The following is a 23,548-nucleotide window of genomic DNA, read 5'->3' as shown; positions in this document are numbered from 1 at the left end:
TTCTCACCAGTAAAACCAAACTAAACGGACCTTATAAAACTGCTCTCACCTTCCATGCACTTTGGGCATGAAAGGAATTACAAAATCCCCTTACCCTTGAATGCTCCTTCCTCTGAATTCCTTTATAGGTCTTTTACATATTGCCCTGAAGGAAACATGTTGCTATTTTGCATAACCTTTGATTTGGATATTGCAGGTTCCACCTTTATTATTCCTTGTTTAAAACTTTCTTTGACACTTTTCCTCTAATTTCTTAAATGTAGTATGTGTCTTATTTTGTGAAATTTTTGCATTTGAAACTGTACGTATTTGACAGCAGGATCCCTCGGATGAAGATCCCGTATATCAGTGGGACCTTACTGTATACATAAATGATAAGATTAAATAAATAAATACATAAATACACATTTATAAAAAGGCTTAACGTGTCTCAGAAGGGATAAATCAAATAGCCTGGTGCATCAAGTTAAAAAAAGACATCAGTAATGTTTGCTCAGAGTGAGCAGACCAGTTCTTAAATGTTGAATTCATCACATGCACATTTGTTCCATCCAGCACAGAAGGCAAAACATGAATTCACTCCCTCTCTATGCAAATTAAGATTACTGAGTGCCAATCTGACGTCAGAGAGGAATCTGATGTTTAAAGATGGGAGGGAATCAGTTGATCAGAAATTAGGAGGAATAAAATTCAACATAAAGTCAGGCACTTGCATGGATTTTTTTGTTCTTCCACTTCCTCTTGCAGAAAATATAGACATTTCATTGTCAGTGGAGTATTTCAGCTGTCTTTGCAGGTACTTAACAGAATCATGTTTTAGAATCGCCAGTCAAATAAAAATAGGTGAATAAAATGAACAGATGAAATAAAGTAGACGGATGAAAATTACACTTGAGACAAATTAAATCCCAGCCCCCCCCCCCCCCAAAAAGATCCTAAATCACCAGTTGCATTTCCTCTTTAAAAAAAAAAAAAAATCTGTCCTTTTGCGTCATTGGTATTCATTAATGCATAATCTTCATTCTGCTGACTTAGGAGATTCAGACATGTGCCATGCAGGACGTGTCACGCGTTTGAATCAAGCCACAGATTTTGTCATTATGTCATCTTTCTCTGAACCGCCTAATCCGCCTCTGAACCGCCTATAAAGATATAAAACACATTAAAATAGAAATAAGAAATTACAGCGGAGCTCAGAGCAAGCAAACCAAGACATGTCACTGCCTCAGCGACTCCCTTGATTCTCAGTGGTATAATATGTAGTAGGTGAGGCAGAACAATTGCATTCAAACTCCCATGTTTTTTTCTGATGTGATTGTGGGGGTATTACAGCAATGACTTCAAAATATGCTGGTCTGATGTGTCAAGCCATCCACACAATTTGAGAGAGAACATATTGTGTTGTTTTCACGGTTTCTAAAATAAAGATTGGAACAAATAAATTGTGTTTGGATGTCAGAGAAATATGAGTGCTGGCAAAAAGAAAGATTTAGAGGGAGAAGGTTGGTCCTGATTCTCAGTGTTGAGGAGGTGATACTGTATACTGTAGATGGGTAAGAGAGAAGGGCCTAAAATCTCTCAAACATATGCATTGTAAAATAAAAAGTGCTGCACAGTCTAAGGATGAATTAATATTTCATGTCATGAAGAATGCGTTCCCCAACACTGAAAATATAAGGCGTGAGATGAGGAAGATTCTTCGCTGTATGAAAACAGGTGCTGTGCTTTTTTTATTAATGTCTCAAAGGTTTTCACTTCCTCGCGCTGCTCCTGCTGTATTCAACTTGTCTATTCTTGTCAAAACCTACAATTCTCACAAAACAGGCGTTTCAGTCAGCGTTGTTTCTGTCCTCCACATGTACACACACCTGCAAGCATCAATAAGAAAAAAACATTTTATTGATCTAAACAGAAACAAAGACATGATACTCTCATTGTTCTAAGAAGGGGGAAAAAACAATGGAATGAACAAATACAGGGACATCTTTGCAATATAATGCCAAAAGAAACTACAGACTCAAAAAGAGAGATTTAGCATCAGTGGTAACAAAAGGTGAAAGCACTCAGATTGTTGTGGAGTGTATTCCTGCGTATTACAAGGTTTCGTGGTGCTGTTGTGAGCCCTCTGTTGATCAGCTATCAGTCTGTGAGCCGATTGTGTTCTCTCTGAATGACATGGCACTCTCTGTGTCCTTGATGAGGCACCAGTAAACAATCACGGCAGCTTCCTCCTGTGTTCGCTGGACAAAATGTCACAGAGGCAACACTTTGCTGTGCGTGTTGACATTCCTGCTTAAAGAGGACAGTTTGCTTCTTCGGTTCAAGGTGCGCATGCTGATGCTGACACTGCTAGGACCGTGGGGAATGTAACGACCGCATGACAGCAGCTCCAGAGCGGCATCACGGAACTGTTCGTAAAAAACAAAAAAAGCAACATAAACACACTCTCAGGAAACATAAGGTGCCGCAAGCTGTTCAAATATGTCTACCTTGTGCTTTCTGTGTGTCTTACCTGCTTGTTGGAGAGGAAGTAGATGATGGGGTTATACACAGGGCTCGTCTTGGCAAAGTACATAGGCATGGTGGCGACCAGTGGAGGGATGTAGAGCTCTGGATCCACAACAAGCACCACTGACAAGGCAGTGTAGGGCAGCCAGCACACAAAAAAAGCTATGATCATAGCCAGGACCATACTGATGGCGTGATCATTCTCCTTTTGGCTACAGCGGCCACCCTGCAGCTCCACACTCCTGTTCAGCTGAGCAAATAAAAGATAACAAGTTACGAGTATATTGAGATAAAAGTTTTAATCCATCATTAACCTACCTTGTTCAGGGAATTCAGCACTTTAGAGTAGCAAAATATGATGACTGTGACAGGGAAGATGAAGCAGAGGAGTGTGTAGAGGATGAGATAACTGTAATTGCTCCATGACCTCTCCTCCCAGGCTAGAGAGCAAGAGGTCTGCACTCCCTCAGGTCCGTAAGAGCTCCAGCCAAATAAGGGGGTCACAGCCCAGAACAAGCAGTAGACCCAGACAAATAAAAGCCCGATGGCACTTCTCCGCATGCTCATATTAAAACCAGCTTTGGGCTTACACACAACGTTGTACCGCTCGTAGGCAAGAAGAGTCAGAGTGCAGAGAGACACCAAACCTGGGGAAGAGATAAGATTACACATTTGTCTGCTTAAATTTCTTGCTCGTTTAACAGTTTTCACTGAGCAGATGGAGTTATGAGAAACACAGTGGTATATGAGATGTGGCAGGCTCTCATCCTCAAATTAACAAATGCTTCAACAAGGAAAAGCATCATCTCAAACATCCAAAATGAATTCACAGACTATGTGAATGAAGGCTCCGTAAGTGTACTTACCAAAATAATTGACTGCAAATCCTTGAAACACGCAGGCTGCGTGCCCAATAAAGAACGAGCCGTGGTAGTTGGTGATGGTGACGACCAGCGAGCCGCACAGGCCTATCATGAGGTCAGACACCGCCAGACTCAGGATGAAAATGTTCATAGGGTTTAGGAGAGACGGATTCCTCAGGGTCACGGTTATTACCAGACCATTGTTAAAAACTGATAGAACTGTGTTGATGAACATAAGGAAGGAAAGTATACTGTAGCCCACCCGCGGGAAGATGGTGGGTACCACCTCAGCCTGGATGGATGGAGGATGCGAGCCAGAGCTCCACGGCGTGCTGTTACTATCCATGGTGCCTAAATGAAGTCCAGCTTTGGTGGAACAAGTGTGAGCCCGGAGACTGAACACACAGCCTCTCTGCTCAGCTCAGGACCCGGCGTCATTAATCTTGTCATATCTGATCCAACCTCTCGGCTTTTCTTGTTTCCAAGATCTCAGATTGTGAGTCTGTCTGATATAGAGAGCTCTAAATTTAATATAAGAAATGGGTCCCTAACACGATTTAGGGGGATTAACCTCAATAAACCTGCTGGTATAATGGTAATTGGAAAGTTGAGAGCTATTAAGAAGGGATCAATCAGTTCTTCAAATTAATTTTCAAATTTGGAAATGTCCTTTTCCTTTATAGGCAGCTAAAAGCAAAGTTATCACACAAGTGGACTTTCAATGAGAAGATGCTAATTAAATCAAGAAAATTTAGCCATAACCCCCAAAAAGTTTCTTTGAATTGAAGACATGGACACTTGACTAGGATCATTATACCATTTTAATAAATAGTGAAATAAAAATGTACTTCCTTAAAAGAAAAATGAGCAAACACCCATTGAACTCTACAGATAAACATACAAGGTCTTTTCTTTTTAAAATACTTACAAAAGTGTAAGATTCAAGCATAATTATCAAATACATCAATTTCGATCTTTCACTTTCGACAGATATCCATGGAGACATAACTCAAGGCTGCCTTCACGGCAAGTACAGAAGCACTAGTAACAATCAAAGCAACAATGTTCTAGTTTCCCTTACAAATAATTGCATTTTCTCATTGCTAAAATCAAACATAGTGGATGTTGTTTAAATGTGGTTACATCAAAAGTTCCCAAAACTTTCAGCTCAGGATCCCCAAAGTAAAGGCGCTAGAAACTCGCGATCCCAACAAGCACAGCAAATTTGGATTGACTTTATATTCAACTATTTTCATCTTTAGATACACTTAAGGCCTCTATGTCTTCTAGAAATCCTCTCTCGAGCCCCCCCACACCCCATCTATGTCCCCGCTTTGAGAACTCCTGGTTATTAAAACACTCCACACTACAGTACATCGGTGTGCAATAAGGACCTCAAAGTACGATTCTGAATGACGTGAAGCTTGCTGTCAAAGTTTGAAAAAGCTTGATTACCGTGTATCATATCAGGCTACAAAAATCTTCATTGCAGTGATGTGAACGAGAGATTAAGGCAAAAGAGTTTGTTACATGTCAGCACTTACAGGTACTCATAGTTTTAGATGCAAATTATAAAAAGACAAAGGAAAAAGGATGTAGAATTTCTATCAGTAATACACCACGATAAAGTTAGTGTGTGACTCCCCCTGTTGTTTAGACTGTGTAAATGCATCATCTGTCTGTGCTGTATCTCATTTACACAAACCAATCGGTGCGGTCAGAGTTCCGAATCATGTGTGCATGAAAATATCAAACACAAGATGCAAAACGCAAAAGAAATGAATAATTTAATTTATCATAAAATAGTGCTTGATCCTGTTTTTCTTGCACACACAATTCATCGAAAGCATTGCCAAAACTAACATGATTAAAGCTAGACAGGTTCAACGTTAACTAATAGTTTCCAATACGCTATAATAGCATGCGTCTCCTGAAATTAATTACCTCAAAACATTCCGTCAGAGAAGGTCATTATTCATTTCTTGACTTCCCTGATACTCCTCTTTAACACTCCACTCGCCTAACTGGACTTTGGTGCTGTGGAGTTTTGAGTTTTTACTCCAGGAGTGTGTTCCGGCCAGAAAGGAGACTCATGCTGCAGAGGAGTACGGCGAGGGAAAAAGGTGTGTTGGAAATCGTAATTGAGCAGGCAGCTGATAGAGGCCATGTAGATGTCAGCGAATCGAGACAATCGGCGGGAAAAGTAAGTCGGGTTGTGGTACGTCCGGAAGAGACTCCCAAACTGAGCGTTGAAGATGTCTTTTGTCTGTGGCCTGCCATAAGAACACACACCAACAAGTTGAGACTGGATCAGCTCAGCAAGAAATCCGTAAATCTTCAGAAGTATTCAAAGGTGTTATCTCTCCTTTACCTCATGGCTTCTCTTTCCTTGATCCACTCCTCCACCACAGCTTGAGATGCTGGATCCCTGTATACCTGTTTGGGGAGAAGTACAGAGGAGCTGAGCGGAGGGACAAAATGCACCAAACAAACACAAAAAAATATTTCCACAATCTCCAAACCTGCATCTGTTCGATAAGTCCAGTCAGCGCCTGCAACCAGGTCATCATGTGAACATACTGCTCCGTGTCCATGATCTTGATTTCCTTCCTCAGCTCAGGGATGATGGCACCTGTCCTCCAGCCGTGCTTCAACGTAAGATCCTAAAACATACAAACACATTAATAAATCAGGGTTTTAGCAACTCGTCACTTGTTTGGCTTAATGTCAAACAATGTTCCTCTGGGCAGCTTTAATTTAGTCTGAGTTCTGTGTCATAAGTCCTTGTTAGACTCCCTGTTAGAGTCATCTTCATCCTGTAGTAAATGGGATGCATGGGATGGCTAACACTTTGCTGGGCAGTACAGCTGGACACTGAGTGGGTCGTCACTGACCATCTTAGTGTGACAATTACAACGTACAGCCTGGGTCTGGAAAGGTGACGTGGTAAAAGCGCCAGCACTACAGCGGCTGCAGGGCTGTTTGCGTACTCCTGTTCTCGTCACACTTCCAGCAAAAACACACAATCAGTGTAATTGCACGTTAGATGAAAGAAAATAGAAGTCGATGAAGAGTAATGTGTTAATATGCGTTAATGACCTACAGTCAAGAGAGGCTGATTGTGATCTGTGGCGCGTGTATGACACACACCAACACACACACCAACACACACATTCCTATCCTAAATAAGCACAATGGCATATTTGACAGCTGGCTGCCGGCCATCGGTGAGGCATTATGCCAAATCATTAACATCACTTAAAGCTGATGAGACACACATTCACATATCAATGTTGTTGTAAGTCAGTGACAAAGCATTAAACTAATGCTGGTTAGTTTGTCAAGCTTGGCTGAAAGACAGCGGCTGGCAAGTCTCCAGGTATAAAGAGTAAATGGACTGAAATGATCATTCTCTACTGTAGATTGAGTATGAGTTATATATCAGGTGACACTGATCGTCAATAAAGGGCCATCCAAACTCCATTCAGAGCCCCTGTAACGTCTGTGTGTCCTTATGTGCATCCTCACACGATTGCACGTCAAGATTTTACCTCCATCAGGATACAGGCAGTTAAAGAGTAACACAGACATATGAAAAAGATTTTAAAAGGAGAGTGGTCAATTAGGATTATTCTCCCCGTTCATCAAATCGTGATCTTTGAAGGTACTAAAACTTGTGTGCTATTTCAAGTGAGTCCTTTGTCATAAAAATGCCTCGCTGCTGCTGCTTACTGCCAAGTCGCTGTAGATGTGATCGCCGAAGTAGAGCACTTTGGATCCTCTCCAGCCAGTGAGTCTCAGGAACTCATAAAGGTTTCCCTACAGTGATTAAAAACATAAAACAAAATCAATCATGTATTTTACAAGGTGTATCCAGGAGTCACTTTTCAGACTTAAACTGGCGTGTCAGTAGTGTTTTTCTGGCACAACACCTGTTTGTAGATCTGCCCTTTTTCCAACCTGTGAATTCGGTCCCAAAGCAGTGCACCTTTGTCTGTCACTCGCCTGAAAGGTCTGGGGCAAAACACACAAGGAGAAACATGACACGCTTACATGCTTCAGTCCACATTTAATGTACAAATAAAGTACAGTACAAGGTCTGCTGGAGGTGAGTGTGTGTGTGTGTGTGTGTGTGTGCGCGTTCATGAGGCTCCTGGTGGGATAAACGAGGAACAAAATGGGGAGCAGACACTAAAGCACACTTACTTTCTTCTGTCGTTGAAGAAACTGGGTTTGTCAGCCTGAACAATTACAACATCAAAGAGGTCCCTCCAGTCCTTCCCCACAATGTAGTTCATTCCTCGGTCCCTGGAAGGACACACATTCACGTAATTACCTTTTACACGTCTGGCTACTGTAACAAGTATCTGATCACATGGTACAGAGCAGAGTGATGCAAAGGCCTGCAACAATATTGCGTGTTCATCCTATTCTATTTTATCCAAAAGATGGATGGAGTTTCTGCTTATAATTCCAGCCACCAATGAAGTAAATGTGATTAGTGCATGTTGTTCATTTGGCAGGATTACGTAAAAATTGAGGCCGATTTTCACCGACTTTGGTGGAAAGATAAAGCAAGGGTCAAAGAGGAATCCATTAAATTTTGGCACATATCTGTTGAATGCAACAAAAACACAATATTTTTTCACAAGAATTAGCTGACGCCTGAATGCCTCCAAGAGCCTGTCAGCACAAGATCATCAATGTCATATTGCAATGGCAGAGATATGCGATATGCCTTCTAGTTCTACGTGAAACTGCTTCTAAGTTTTATGTAAAACAAAAAACAAAGCAAAATAACTGAAGTTTTCAAATTTAAGTGCTGGACATTACGTCACAGGCTGCTCTGAAAGATAATGTGTCGTTACCAGCGTCAGCTGTAGAAACAGTAGCTAATGTTTTGAACAATACTGCTCTCGATGTCTGGGGTAATTCACAATTACATGAAGTGTCAATGCTGCAACAAAATGACATTTACTGGAGGTGCTGGTGGTGTTGGAGAGGTCTGTGTAATTCTACTTTTCCATCAGCTAAATGCACATGAACTGTGTCTTTTGCACTTATGGATCCATGTTGTGTAGAAAAGCCTGTTAAATTCATATGTCAGCTGTTACATAAGGAAAGGCTTTGAGGTTTCTTCTTAACTGGCGGGAGATTTGTCGGAGCAGCGTTACAGCAGGAGAGCAAGTGTATGGTGCAAAGGCACGAGAATTAAATTCTTAAACATCACAGCCGTCCAATCCTAACGCGACAATTCTTCCTACAGGCCCACTGAGACAGAACCAGTTGACATCCCTAACAGCAAAGCTTGTAGCCAAATGTCTGAAAACCACTCACACATTGGACCTGGCACTCAGGACTGTACTGTAGTACAACCCCAGCAAAGTACCCACCAATTTTGAAGTCGACTGGGTGACTGGTTGTAGCTAAAATAGCAGAGACAGAGATTGCTTGCTGTCGTAGTGAGATTGAGTGTCTGAAACACCAGCCTGGGTTTGACTTGATTTTTTAGACGCGATCTACTTAGCAGAGCCATCGACTTACAAATACTTCACAACACAGTCTTACGTTGTGTGCTTCCATCCATATAAACCAAGGGATTATAAAAAGGCACCAATTTTTTTTTTTTTTTTTTTGAAAAGGTAGCGCTCATACCTGACATTTTTAATTAACTGTACCACTTGCGCTCTGTTTGCTGCTCAAACTTACACAAAGTCGAAGGGGCTGTTGGTAATGAGGAACATCTTTTTTCCGTGCTCTGACAGCTTCTTCAGCACAGCGTGACTTTGCTCACCGTAGCAAATGTATTTCCCTAGAAAATAAGACAGCAGAGATCAAGAGAGAGACAGATAACTACTGTAGGCTTTGAGGGAAAACTTGGTGGTACTGATAATGTGTGCAAACAAAACTCTTTTTCCCCACCATGTAATACAGTCTTGATTATTCCTGATTTTTTTTTTTTGTCAACAACACAGATTCAATAATTTTCAGTTCAAACAATGTTATATAAATCAAAGAATATTACCAATATCTGCTTCCACCGCTCGGTACATAATGCCCTTGACGTGGACATCTCTAATGGCTTCCTGTGCAGAAGAAGAAAGTATGCAGCATTCACACAGGAAGTCAAGACTGACACAGTGTTAGCATTCAGCTGCAGTAGCAACACTTTGCACTATAAACGGTTGACTTGGAAGCACAAAGAAAGTGAGTCTTTGAATACAAATTAAATATGAAGAAAGCAAGCCTTGAAGTTCTGTTACTTTAGTAACGGACAGCTTCCACCCCATGTTTTAGCAGCTTTTGAATCAGTGAACGCTCTCCCTGGGACTTCCTCCTTCAAGAGTTAACTTACAAAGTTTTATGTACAATTTTTTTTTTTTTTTCCATTTACACCAAAATTTAAGTTTTGAATTACAAATCAGGCTTGGCAAGAGGAAGATTCACAAGGGTGTCCTTGAGAAGATATAAGAGGCGTTCATGGAACAGAGAGTGTGCGTGTGTATGTGTGTGTATGCATGTGTGAGGGCTTTTAATGACAGCGATCTGTCAAATTCACTAGAGTGTCACAGAGAATAGACAGGACCAGTATGACAGCTGCCCTCAACGGGCGAACACGGTGCTGAGTTCTCGCGTCTCTCCCTCTGAAGTTGCAGAGCCACCAGAGAACAGACGCAGATGGCTAGATGCTGGCCTGCTCCACTATAATTAGACACTGGGTTTTCAGAGCTAAAATTAAGACGGCATTGAATGGCAACTGTATCGAGGCATGCAGAAAACATGTAAATACACTAACAGTTTAGTACGGTACATGTGGCTGGATGTTGTGTATTTACACCCACTGGGGCACTGCAGTGCTGCTGTACAATCAGAATACTGCAAATATTTTAAGCAGAATGAAAACTAGAAAGTTCACCTTCACGTCTTTGTAAAGGTGGACGGGCTCATAGTCGATGTTGTGCTTCATGAAGAAGTCGTTGACACAGGACAGGAGGGTCATCTCTGGCAGGGAGAATATGTCCATGAACTGTTTCATAGTGTGCCCATGAGAACTCTGCAGGACAGAGGCAAACATATCCTTTTGTTGTTTCTTTTAGGTCTGCGTTTAACAGGTGTGACGGGGATCTCACCTTGCCATAGAAGTCGCTCATTATTTCTAAAGGTACATGACAACCTTCATACATGGCAATTACTTCTTCATCTGGAACTGGATGGAGACCCCTGGAAAGGAGAACATGACAGAAGTCATGATAATAGCTAAAGAGCTGCAGGAGTGGCGTCATTTTGTGGAACGTTAACATCCGCGTAGGTTCTTTCTCTTAGGTTACGACAATCTCTTTAGTCTTCTATAAACACGTATTAGCAACGGCCTTTTTAAAGACAAAATCAAATACAATATCATAACCTTTTCTTGTTTTTAAACCACAGACCTCATTTCAGGCAGTTAACTGAAATGCCATTCAAACTGACCTCCACACAATAATCCGACAGCCAAAATGTTAAAATATTCGATTTTTTTTTGTGACTGTAAATATTTCACATCAAGACAGAGCAAAAAACAATCCATGTGAGATTTTCTATCTTGCATGTACCTGTAAACAGTTCCCAACTGGATGTAGTGAAAAGCATCGATCTTCATCAGCAGAGCCTGTAGCGAATAAATTGCGTTTTTCAAAACGATCCTTGTAGGAATGATGGAGGTGGACAGTTTTTCGTTGGACAAAGTTCTTCTTACCTTCTGAACATCGTAGTGAAGTCCTCTTACAGCAAAATTAGGAATATACTCGTACTTGCGCAGTCCCTCTGGATACTAAACCAAAAGAGAAATCAAAGGCGCATTGAATGACAACAGAAGAGGTGAGGAGATGTAGTGCATTTAACAGCAGCAATGAAGTATTTCAGCTGGTGGTGTTGTAACACATGAAGAGACATGAAAAAAGCAATGCTACAAGAAATGTTCACAAGCCTGATGATGCAGCCTCACAGTTTCTCTAGTGAGAATCTGAGCTGATTTTATTGGACTCGGTACTCAGTTTTATTTATTATTCTTTTGACACACACTCCATTATGTCAGGCTTTAGAGAGGACACACACACCCTGAGGTTGGTGATGAGGATGTCCCGTGCTATGTTGAAGATGAGGGTGTGGAGGTGGCTGGAGTAGAAGGCCAGCGTGTAGTCGTAGTCGAAGCCATAGATCTCGATGTCGCGGAGGCTCGTCTCGTTGTTGGCAAAGATGGTGTTGGGGTTGACAGAGTTTGTGGAAATAGCTGGGATCAGATCTGAGGAGACACACCCGAGGCGAAACTCTCACTATTGATCCACTTCCTGTCTGAGAATGTTATGAAATACTATGATTGAAAGCTTGTGTGCTTCAGCGTTTAGACTTTCCCGCATGGAGTGAGGGCACAAACATTTGTAAAAACAATCAGCATTGGTAGAAACAAACAAATACATTGGTACATCACCAGTGTCAACTACCAGCCAAAGGTTCACTGAAAACCCCCCCAACAAAACACTATCGACATCAACCCAGAATTTCAACTGGTGCATTAATTAAATAAAAGAGTTTCTCCAAACAATATCACTGCAAGTATTGATTTAACAACAATAAAATACCTCAACATTTGCAGCGAGGCTGCTGGTGTTAGCCTGTAGCAGACAGTATGGCGGTGGGAAAAAGTTAGTGCATGTCTCGTGCTATTCTTGTTACTCCTATAACAGCGGTATGGGGGGGGGGGGGGGGGGGGGCGAGTGTTTCCCGTCCTGCTGTAATGGAATTGAATGGTTGCTGTCTACTGTGCTAGCATCTTACCTTCAGTCTGTCTCCTGGTCTCCTTGTACACAGACCACAGCCTCTCTGTGGCGCCGCCGTCTGACGAGCGGCTGCACACAGATGCTGCGCAGCTTTTGACACCCGGTTGGTTTGACAGAAGCTGACCTAGTCCTCGGGATACCGCACCGAAGTTCCTTTTCCACAACCGACACCTAAATGGCCAGGGGTGCGAGCCTTTCAAGACGTTAAAAAACATATTCGCCTCGTGCTTCAGGAGAAAGGACAGGGGCAGAGACAAGGGCGCCATAGCCGAGCTATGAGTACAGCAGCCCGGCGTGTAGGTCGAGGTGTGCTCGCAGATGAACGCATGGGGTCGACTCTTGAGTAAATACCAAACCCGTCCCTGTGTTTTCTGTCCTACGTCACTTCCGCATTTGCCAAGGTCCCAGCCAGTCAGCGAGTCAAGTCAAAACAGCTGCGATATGTGACGGAGTGTTTTTTTTTAAAACTTTATTCCTCAGACAAAAACACTTACGTTATAGGCCAAGCACCCAAGTAAATAACACAATATACGAGAGTTATTATTATTATTATTATTGTTATTATTATAAACAAGCGTAGCGGTTTATTGAGTAAAAAACAATTCAGTGTGAGAAAAATAGGCAAGAAAAGGCAAAATATACTGAAAAGGGGTGACAGGCTCTCTGAAAAATGTATTAAATAAGAAAAGAGTTTGTAGACTTCATAACCATATAATTTGATAATGAACAAAAAACGACTAAAAATAAGAATGAAAATACAGACGACATGCGTTGCGTGATCAGTCATCATAGCATGGCCAACTGTCAAAAGAGACACTGAGATGCTCATCGTTCTCTCCTATATGATGGAATTCCTCCAAGATCCATTCGAACTTCAACTCCCCCTTCATTATTATTTCTGAGATACTAAGTTCACATTTGGATTCATCCAAACCTTATCAGAATCTTCATAAATTGACTGATCTTTTAACTGTGCAATGATTTGATTTGGATGCAGTATACTAACAGCAGTATTCCACCTGCACAATAGGGTGATATATAATTACTGTATACTCCATTGTCTCCATGCATATCCCCCTTCATAAATTGTAATTTATTATCAACATTTAATATCCTAACAATTTTGACTCACTCTCTCTCTCTCTCTCGCTCACACACACACACACACACACACACACACACACACACACACACACACACACACACACACACACACTACCCTAGAACTGTAATATTGCTAATATAACAATGCCTGATCACTTATGTCGACACAACCATGTACACACCCTTTAAACAGGTCGAACCAGCAGCGTAATAATGCAGATGTGTATGGTGTTACACACTTTGTATTCGTCTACAGGTGGTTCAAGCATGAAAAAATCAAAAGTTTACCACAAAAAAAAAAAAATCAAGTTCGAGAATGTAAAGAAAGATTGTTTGCTCTTGGGAACTTTTTTGGAGCTACACACAGCAGACCCGGGACTAAATGCAGCACCCTGTATTGTTTATTTGATGGAATTCTTCTCTCTCCCTGTACGTTCCTTATGTTTCATACTTGTTTAGATTTCATTATCTCTCCTTTTTGTGTGTGGGAGGATGTCGACACCGAAGTCACACCGAAGAGAAAACGTGTGTTTGAACCTGTGTCTTGTTCTTTTGTTTGTTTGTTTGTTTTTATTTTTCTGAAAAATTCAATAAAAATTTGAATGACAAAAAAAGAAAGAAAGATTGTTTGCCATTATTCACATTTCATTATATTACAGTTCAACAATGCCCCCTTGTGGACATATATCAATTATACAGACGAGATCTACACATCAATATACTCCGCCTGCAACCGTGAACAATAACCGTACGACATCTTAAGAAAGGTACGATAGAGACAGAGTCAACTATTACATTACACAGATATATATGGATAAAAACAGTTTTGTAGACGGATTATTGACCTGGAATGCAGAGACAATATGTCACAATGGCAGTTCGGTCTTAAATCTGAACCAGTCTTCAAACTACGCTACGCCTCAGTGTGATACTTGTTGCGTAAATAAATCAAAGTGTGACAAACATGTTACCATTTTTTTTTTCCCCTCAACATTGAGTGGTAACTTTTAGGAAGTGATGTGCTGATTATTCATTCTTGGCCAATGATGTCCAGCCACGATTTTAGGGTATTGACTTATGTAGAAGGATCTGATTGGATAGCATGTACGCTAGACTCTGCTGTGATTGGTCCAAGGTTGTGCGTGGTGCGCAGCCATTGGTCGGTTGTGTTGAATTTAATAGAGTGGGGTCTTTTGGTCGGGGAGGTAGACTGTCAGTCTTTCTCGTTAAGGCAGTGCAACGTGCGCTGATCCCCGGCTTTTGTTTCAGGAGCTGAAGACTCATAATTAGGCAGTATCTCAAAATGAAACGGGCATGGGTTCTAGGTCTTCTAGTAGCACTTTTAGCCTTTGGTGAGTAGCGAAAATCCTTGCTCTAGCGCTATTTGTATTGGTAGATGTTGAAGCTAACGTTAGCTTATAAGCTAGCTTTCAATTTTCTTCTGTGCTGTCTTTGCTCATTCATGACTAGAAACCTGATAGCTTACATGTTCCTATCCTCAATTAGGGTGTTTGCTAACGTTTTTACATCGTTGATACGTCTTCACGTCAGGACAACGCTAACGTCGTTTTTCATGATTTCTACTTCCAATTTCTAGAAGTTTCTGGTTGGGTGCATCTTATAACATGTTTTACAGAATGTACCTGATGTTAGCTAACATTATCCAGGTGAAGTGTATGCAGAGCTTACTAAGACTATCAAAATTGCCTGATTATTCAGGCACACACCCAGTGAATCACTCGAGTCTTAATCCAACACGTATCTGTGCTTCATAGCTGCTGTAAAAGCAGAAGATGAACTTGACGTGGATGGAACAGTGGACGAGGACCTAGGAAAGAGCAGGGATGGCTCCAGAACGGACGATGAGGTGGTTCAGAGGTAGGTGTCACTGAGTATCTTTTCAGATTCGTTTTGTCGTTTGAACCCGTCCGGTCGGCTGAACCTCGAGTTTACGCACACAAGGTCAACATGACCCAAGCTTGTGTACACAAATGGTCATAGCAACCCTGGAACTAAAGTAGTGTCAAACCTTTGCTGTGTTCTCATTGATGGCACATCTCTTTTAAATAGGACCTTCATGAAATTGGCTTTGGATGCTGAATTCCAAAAGGGAGAATAGTCTTGCATGTTTGCTGTTCTATGATTTCTTGAGTGTCACAAATTTTGCGTGAGTACTGTGATATGATTGTAATTCCCCGCTCTCACCTGTGTGTGCCTCAGAGAGGAGGAGGCTATCCAGCTGGATGGATTGAATGCAGCTCAGTTGAAGGAAATCAGAGAAAAGTCAGAGAAACATGCCTTTCAGGCTGAGGTCAATCGTATGATGAAGCTGATCATTAACTCCCTCTACAAGAACAAGGAGGTATATTGTTTTACAATTGTGCAGCATGTCTTTCAGATGTCATTATGGAGGTTTGATGTAATCACTTTTTCTCTTCTTTTGTTTAGATCTTCCTTAGGGAGCTCATTTCTAATGCTTCAGATGCCCTGGATAAGATCCGCTTGTTGTCACTGACCAACGAAGATGCACTGGCCTCCAACGAAGAGCTGACTATCAAAATAAAAGTATGCACAAGAGATGTGTGTTTAAGTGTTAGTCTTGAACCAAGCACTTCAAAAGCTGTAGGTAACTTATTATTGTTATTTCCAGTCTGATAAAGAGAAGAACATGCTCCATGTTACCGACACTGGTATTGGAATGACCAAAGAGGAGTTAGTGAGGAACTTGGGCACCATCGCCAAGTCTGGCACCAGCGAATTCCTTAATAAGATGACGGAGATGCAGTCTGAGGATCAGTCCACCTCAGAGCTGATTGGCCAGTTCGGTGTGGGTTTCTACTCTGCTTTCCTCGTGGCAGACAAGGTCATTGTGACATCCAAGCACAACAACGGCACCCAGCACATCTGGGAGTCTGACTCTAACCAGTTTTCCGTCATCGAGGACCCACGTGGGGACACACTCGGCCGAGGAACCACCATCACGTAGGTTTAAATCATTGTATTTATCTGTAAAGTCTCTAGTCAGTTTAGTTTCTTGTTTAACATCTGCTGCTGGTGTCATTGTTAACAAAGTCCTCTCCTACCTTTTTTCCTCTTTTTCAGACTGGTCCTGAAGGAGGAGGCATCGGACTATCTTGAACTGGAAACCATCAAAAACCTTGTCAAGAAGTATTCTCAGTTCATCAACTTCCCCATATATGTTTGGGCCAGCAAGGTGACTATTTAAGACACTTCATTCCACTCTGACCATTTCTTGAATTTTATCACAGCACGATGATTTTAAAAACTGTCAAATATGAATATGAACAAAGAGGCATTATGTAATCCCCCACACCAGACTGAGACAGTCGAGGAGCCCATCGAGGAAGATGCTGAGGCAGCAGAGGAACCAGAGAAAGAAACTAGTGAAGATGAGGCGGAGGTCGAAGAGGAGGAGGAGGAGGACAAAGACAAGCCCAAGACGAAGAAGGTGGGTAGTCGCTGTTAAAATGACTCATCTAGCTTAGAGTACAGTTATAACTATTTCATCGTTATAGTACCGCATGGTAATGTTGAACACTTTGATTTATCTTTAGATTTGTGTGGTAAGAAAGGGCTGGTGAGTAAATTGAAATTGACCCTGTCTGATGTTTGTTTAAGGTGGAGAAGACCGTGTGGGACTGGGAGCTGATGAACGATATCAAGCCCATCTGGCAGAGACCAGCTAAGGAGGTTGAGGAGGATGAATACAAAGCTTTCTACAAGACCTTCTCTAAGGTGTGGCACTGGGCAGGACCTTGTTCAGCTGATGAGTAGCACATATTTGTTAACTGATAATGTAAACTAACTAAAAATGATCCTTTTTATTACAGGACAACGACGACCCTCTGACTCACATCCACTTCACAGCTGAGGGGGAGGTCACCTTCAAGTCCATCCTGTTTGTGCCAACTTCGGCTCCTCGCGGCCTGTTTGACGAGTACGGCTCCAAGAAGAACGACTACATCAAGGTAGGTACTTCAAGCAGTATTTGGGGTTGATGATTTGTGTTAAGGAGTAGTATTCACACGTCTGTCTTTGTCACAGCTGTTTGTCAGGAGAGTTTTCATCACTGACGACTTCAACGACATGATGCCCAAGTACCTGAACTTCGTCAAGGGAGTGGTGAGTTTATCCCTTTTTTCCAGTTTAGATGACGCTGTTGCTAATAGAAACTTGTTTGCTCTGGCAAAAATGGTGCCTGCACCATGTTAATATTTACTGTTTGTCAGGTTGACTCAGATGACCTTCCCCTGAATGTGTCCAGAGAGACTCTGCAGCAGCACAAACTGCTCAAGGTGAGCACATTCAATCAGTGATTATTCTATTCATTTTCAGTTTTTGATTGTGATGCTTCATTATTGTTGAATATTAAACTTCTTGGAAAAGCGACAAGACCAAAGAACTGTTTGTTGCGCGTCTGTTCAGGTTATCCGTAAGAAGCTGGTGCGCAAGACATTGGACATGATCAAGAAGATTGCAGAGGAGCAGTACAACGACAAGTTCTGGAAGGAGTTCGGAACCAACATCAAGCTGGGTGTCATTGAGGACCACTCCAACAGAACTCGTCTGGCCAAACTGCTCCGCTTCCAGACCTCCCACAGCGATACCATCCTATCCAGCTTGGAGCAGTATGTGGAGCGCATGAAGGAGAAGCAGGAAAAGATCTACTTCATGGCTGGTACCAGCAGGAAGGAGGTGAGAAGAATGTTTTTTTTTTAAGAAATATATAAAAATATTTTCCTTTTTATAAAAGCTTAGTCACACTTTTCAAATAAACGATGAAAAAAATGACTCCATGGTAACATGGCTTGAATGAAGGATTTGCGACCAAAGTTGGGTCTGTGTATGATGCACAATTTGAAGTATTTCATCAAAAGGTCGATTAGAAACTGCAAAAATGTTTTAAAAAAATGGAAACTTCATCAACTTTGCAAAGTTTTAACACTTGCTTGAAGTGCCCCCCCCCCCCCACCAAGAAGTGAAAGTGCACATAAGAGAGATAAAAGCCTGAATTTAGAATAAGCTCTGATGTAGCACATCTTAAACTTGCGTGTCCGACCTGCTGTTTCCGCCGTCGTTCTGAATATCCACAAACTACATCTTCATCTGTGGACAGCAGGCAACATGTCGACCTCTAGCTGGATCAAAAAGATCATTGCAACAGAACATAATTCCTCCCCTACTGTTGCTGCAGCCACAGCCAGGGGTAACATTGCCTGTTCCGCCCTCTTCTGATAATCGGCAAACTGTCGATGGAAACAAACCTTCTGCGGGTTTTTTTAGCGACGCATCCACAGTTGGCTTAAAATTGGCTTGATAGTGAAATGGAACAACAATTGTTGAACCTTTGCCCTTATTTGCCTCTGCAGGCAGAAGCTTCTCCCTTTGTAGAGAGGCTGCTGAAGAAGGGCTATGAGGTGATCTACCTGACAGAGCCTGTGGATGAGTACTGCATCCAGGCACTACCAGAGTTTGATGGAAAACGGTTCCAGAATGTTGCAAAGGAGGGTGTTAAATTTGACGAGAGCGACAAGGCCAAAGAGAAGAGGGAGGCCCTGGAGAAGGAGTTTGAACCTCTCACCACTTGGCTCAAGGAGAAAGCCCTGAAGGACAAGGTGAAACACATTTTCTTCTCATAGGAAAAAAGTGTTGCTCTGACAGTAACTTATATCTGTTCTGTCAGTCAGATTATTTCATTGGATTTTTTTTCCCCCTTCCCCTACAGGTTGAGAAAGCCATCCTCTCTCAGAGGCTAACCAACTCCCCCTGTGCTCTGGTCGCCAGTCAGTACGGCTGGTCAGGAAACATGGAGAGGATCATGAAGGCTCAGGCTTACCAGACAGGAAAAGATATTTCCACAAAGTGAGTACCAGTGTTTATGCTCTTTATCACTGCCATGAAATGCAAACCTGTTTGTCATACGATTTGCTATAAAAATGCACCGCCTCTTCCAGTTATTATGCCAGCCAGAAGAAAACATTAGAGATCAACCCCAAACATCCCCTCATCAAGCAGATGCTCAAACGAGTCACTGTAAGTTTGGGGATTATCACAATTGAGTGTTGTTCTCCTCATTGTGCATTTGTACATCAAAATGAACCAATCGGTGCATCGAACTGATCATGTGTTTTAATTTCTCGTCTGCCAGGATGACGCAGAGGACCAGACTGCGTCAGATCTAGCTACAGTTCTTTTTGAGACGGCCACGCTGCGCTCAGGGTACCAGCTGGCTGACACTAAGGCCTACGGAGATCGGATAGAGCGCATGCTCAGGCTGAGCATGAACGTACCTCTGGATGAACAGGCAAGTCGACACCGGCTGCCATATTTAACTGCGGAAATATTTGACTAGCAAATGGGTTTCTGTTCAGGGGAGCAAGTCCTGTCACAGCCAGTGAAGCAGATCTTTGTGGCGTAATTCAAGTCTAAAGACTCAGCTTTGTTTTAAGGAGGACCATTTGAGTTCATTTGAGGATGCTGGAACAGAAGTGGATGGATATTTTGTGAATAATAAGAGTGATGCGACTGTCCTGCAGATTGAGGAGGAGCCCGAGGAAGAGCCTGAAGAGGCTGCTGATGAAGACTCTGAAGATAAAGAAGAAGCTGTAGATGGGGAATTTGAGGAAGATGAAGAAACGGTGAGAATTTGTGCTGTGGTATCTTATGGGTCTAAGTTTAAGAATTGATATGTTGGTACGCCTCTGCTGGATTTTCTAACTCTTTGTTTTGTTTTTTCAGACAACAACAGACAAAGATGAACTGTGAAACACTGAATGGAGAAGCATGTAACAATGGAGCTGGAACCTGGATCTGAGTCTGGTTCCAGTGCCACCGTGGTCGATGTTATCCTGGGTTGGGGTTTTTTAAGGCGAGCTTTGTTTGTTTGGTTTTTTTTGTTTTTTATTACATTCCTCATGACTGTAAATTTGTTAATATTTAACTGACCTGTTAATGGGAAGATGCGATCCGGTCTCTTGATCGAATAAATGTTTCCTGAAAAAAGGAGAGATGCTGTTTGTTTGGTGTTGGGAAACCGAGTGTATTGAAGTGACAGCAGGTACTGGACATGTGAGAAGATGACAAACGAAAACTTACACAACGAAATCAGATTCTGGTTTAAAAACTCCCAACGACAGTTGACAGCTAGTGACCAGGTTTTACACAACTATCAGACAAAATCAACTTTATTTTTACAGAACTACTGGTCAAATACTGCTGAAATTATTTAACAGTAAAAGGAAACAGACAAACTCAGGGCAATAGCCCAAACAGGCAAAGGATGTAGAATTAATAGAAGGGCAAATTTCTGTCTTGTGTTTTCCAGAAAACCCAAATGTCTCACCACTATTAAAACCGTAGAAGTGAACAACAGACAGGGAACCACGGATCTCTCTCTGTAGCATTATCAACAGGCGAGGCTGCTGTATTCCCTCGTCTGTATGTGGTCGGAAAAAAGAACTTGACCTCAAGTCCAAGCATCTGAAGTTGTCTCTAGGTAGTGGTCAAGCTTCAGTGGAAACTGCATTGTTGACTCCCTCTCCCTATCAGCTGTGTCTGTTTTTTTTTATTTTATTTTTTTTTATCACAACTACATCTGATAAGAGCAAATTGTTTGAGCTTATCTCACGACTGAGGAGTTGTGGAAACTAAAAGACCACAAACGTATCATATAATGCTTTGTGGTAATAAGAATACTGATTGTTCAAAAGTGTTAGTACTTTTAAATGCAGCACTACATGAGATTTTAACACTGGCTATTTTCTTGTAACTGGTTATATTGACACACTCAGGTAATCTGAGTGACTTCCTTCATGACCTGATGTCACCTCTTATGTACAGGTGAGACACCTGGAAGAATTGTTACTCTATTTAATGCAGAGTCTGAACAAAGACTGGAACAAGTCTGCAAACTGATTAAGCATAAAGGAAATGGCTTCAGTAAAACTACAACATGTTGCATTATAATCTTGTGCCCAGTAGGTGGCAGTGCTTGGAAATAGGTTTGTATTTGTGCTACTTGGGTTTTCCTTTTCCGCCTGTGAAAGGGGACTGGACTCATCACAGTGCAAGCTTCAGCCTCAGATGTCATTTGAAATGTAATGTTTTTTGCAATTCATAATATTTCAGATTTTAAATCTGCAGGAGTATGTTTTTACTGCTAAAAGGTTAATAAAAAATATACTTATGTTTAGATGTTTGCTGATTTAAATTCATATTAATTTTAAAAACAAACGGTTCCCAAAATCCTCTTATGAAGCCTCCGGACTCACTAGAAACACCGCTCAACATCCTCTTACCAGCTTATACAGTTACACATAATGCGCTTTCTGATGTTGCACCTGAAATGATCTCTGCTCAGACACAAATCTTGCTTTCCAGTCTTTACGTGAACATTTCTGATTCTAACACCAAAAAATAAGAAAACAAGTAATGAAGAAAACATACAAATGTGATCAAGGGTAAAAAAAAAAAAAAAAATTGTGCATTTTCCCTCCATTTGTTCACAATGTCATGTGCTTTTCTGGATCTGCTGTAGAATTTGCCGATTACGTTTAGAAAACTGATGATATGCATTTCATTCTGTCTGTTGCGATCAGATTTCAGCACAAACAATTCAAAACAAGTGGCCATATTCCTCACTTCCGACCCCACTGCCTCCAGTACTCTGACCACATTCAGTGGTGACACAATCTTCCCCAGAACAAACAAGTATGTGCTAAAAATTTGAAAAATCCTTCCCGCTGCAGTGTCTCGAAGACCGCATTTCACCATGATGGCTGAAAACTAAACCGGCGGCCCGTTTTCTCAGCTGATGAAACACATCTAGTGATGATCAGGTTCAGAAGGATGATGTGATCTGGGAATGAACTTAATAGAAGAAAGATGATGTGATGTGTTATGTCTTGTATTTGGATATTGACCTCACATCTGCCAGTTTCTGTTTCACTTGCGTATAGACTTCTTCTTCTGCAGTGATTAACATGGAGCAGAATACCTATGAAAAAAAATCTGCTGCTGGAGTTAACTTGGTGTAACTTTACGGCAGGTGGCAGCATGTCAATGTTCAGCTTTGGTGTAAGCAGACTGAGAGAGAGATGTTTCCTCCACTGTATTTCATGCCAAAGTTTGTGGTGTTGTAAAATCTTTTCTGTCCGACCGAGGACATTTTACAGTATTTCGCCACTGAGATCAGTGAGGGTGGAGTAAAATCTAATAATCATTAACATCGGAACTTTGATGATGGTGGGGTGTTTTGTTTTTGCAGGGCTCTTGTATGAAAATTATTTTTGCTGGGTGATCTGTTTAACTGGTAAATGTAATTTATGATAGATTGACTGAGGATTATAATGTATAATGTTGTTCCACCTTTTTTTCTCCCATGTGTTGCTTTTTAGAATGACATCTTAATTTTGTGTTATTTATTTTTTGACCTGTAATAAACCCACAGCTGCCTGGATCTGTAGAGAAGCATTCAATTTCAGGATCTACTGTTGAGAAAGCAGAGCTGATGCACAGTGTTTCTCTGACAAACTATCTGATGTCTCCTTCCAGTAGCTTCCAGGAAGGATTCGTGCTGTACAACCTGCTCGCGCTGGAAGCCTGTAGCCTTCATGGTGAGTACAGGAGCTCAGCTAAGCACCAACAGCAGAGCAGCGCTGCAGGTCACCCTGTGGCCTCGCTCTTCTATGTTCTCCTGACTGAGAATGCCGTCTTAATAAAGGGTGACAGATATGGGCCACAACAGGGAGAGGGAGAGAGAGGGGTCTCACAGGGGAGCTACAGATGAGTAATGACCACGGAACATTTCTCTGGTGGATATTTAGTTCCTCAGATGATTCCATGCTGCTTATTGTTAACTCATTATGTCTATTTGCCATCTGCTCCCTCAAATTCAGAAACGGCAGTATGTCACACACAAAGAAAGCTGTCGAACATTTGTTGGTCTCATATGTTTCATACAGGAAAATATTCTCCGTCCCTAAATAGTGGTCTGACTGCTGATAGGGAAGAAGGAAAGTCTGTATTGTTACTGTACATAATATCTTACAGTTGAATTAATCATCGGCATTTAAAGCGTCTGTTACAGAAGAGTGAGCAGTCGTAGGTCAGCACTGGAGACCTACTCCAGCTCCATATGTATATATATATATATATGTTTTTAAATTTTTGTTTTGTTAATGTTTGAAGCTGTAAATCTTTCCCTATATGTACAGAGTGCCTCAGATTTTGGTGGCC

The 23,548-nt window shown here is 41.6% G+C and overlaps 3 protein-coding genes across 3 annotated transcripts; 1 reads left to right on the top strand and 2 right to left on the bottom strand.

Annotated features, from left to right (window-relative positions):
• Positions 1 to 2,039: 2,039 nt before the first annotated feature.
• parietopsin lies at positions 2,040 to 3,717 on the bottom strand. The gene is made up of 4 exons (XM_086207849.1): positions 3,375 to 3,717; positions 2,827 to 3,155; positions 2,513 to 2,758; positions 2,040 to 2,408 (listed from the first exon to the last, which is right to left on the bottom strand). The coding sequence occupies exons 1-4, from the start codon at positions 3,715 to 3,717 to the stop codon at positions 2,253 to 2,255; spliced, it is 1,074 nt and encodes a 357-aa protein (XP_086063975.1). The 3' UTR covers positions 2,040 to 2,252.
• A 457-nt stretch (positions 3,718 to 4,174) lies between these two features.
• On the bottom strand, positions 4,175 to 12,580 carry nt5dc3 (5'-nucleotidase domain containing 3). The gene is made up of 14 exons (XM_086207848.1): positions 12,186 to 12,580; positions 11,468 to 11,652; positions 11,107 to 11,181; positions 10,964 to 11,019; positions 10,502 to 10,592; positions 10,288 to 10,425; positions 9,397 to 9,457; positions 9,081 to 9,183; positions 7,578 to 7,679; positions 7,304 to 7,385; positions 7,104 to 7,190; positions 5,894 to 6,034; positions 5,743 to 5,807; positions 4,175 to 5,644 (listed from the first exon to the last, which is right to left on the bottom strand). The coding sequence occupies exons 1-14, from the start codon at positions 12,451 to 12,453 to the stop codon at positions 5,392 to 5,394; spliced, it is 1,707 nt and encodes a 568-aa protein (XP_086063974.1). The 5' UTR covers positions 12,454 to 12,580; the 3' UTR covers positions 4,175 to 5,391.
• A 1,897-nt stretch (positions 12,581 to 14,477) lies between these two features.
• Positions 14,478 to 20,317, top strand: hsp90b1 (heat shock protein 90, beta (grp94), member 1). Its single transcript, XM_086209337.1, has 18 exons — positions 14,478 to 14,643; positions 15,067 to 15,169; positions 15,512 to 15,653; positions 15,740 to 15,856; positions 15,942 to 16,273; positions 16,394 to 16,505; positions 16,629 to 16,760; positions 16,931 to 17,047; positions 17,143 to 17,280; positions 17,357 to 17,434; positions 17,542 to 17,607; positions 17,738 to 18,007; positions 18,682 to 18,927; positions 19,038 to 19,174; positions 19,267 to 19,345; positions 19,461 to 19,616; positions 19,849 to 19,950; positions 20,051 to 20,317. The coding sequence occupies exons 1-18, from the start codon at positions 14,595 to 14,597 to the stop codon at positions 20,075 to 20,077; spliced, it is 2,403 nt and encodes an 800-aa protein (XP_086065463.1). The 5' UTR covers positions 14,478 to 14,594; the 3' UTR covers positions 20,078 to 20,317.
• Positions 20,318 to 23,548: the final 3,231 nt, after the last annotated feature.

Source organism: Aulostomus chinensis, chromosome 7 (assembly GCF_037954235.1).
Source record: "Aulostomus chinensis isolate RoL2024-O1b breed Wild chromosome 7, RoL_Achi_v1.0, whole genome shotgun sequence".
NCBI classification, from domain to species: Eukaryota; Metazoa; Chordata; class Actinopteri; order Syngnathiformes; family Aulostomidae; genus Aulostomus; species Aulostomus chinensis.
Note: the sequence above shows the minus strand (reverse complement) of the source record. Positions and strands in the feature narration are given on the sequence as shown.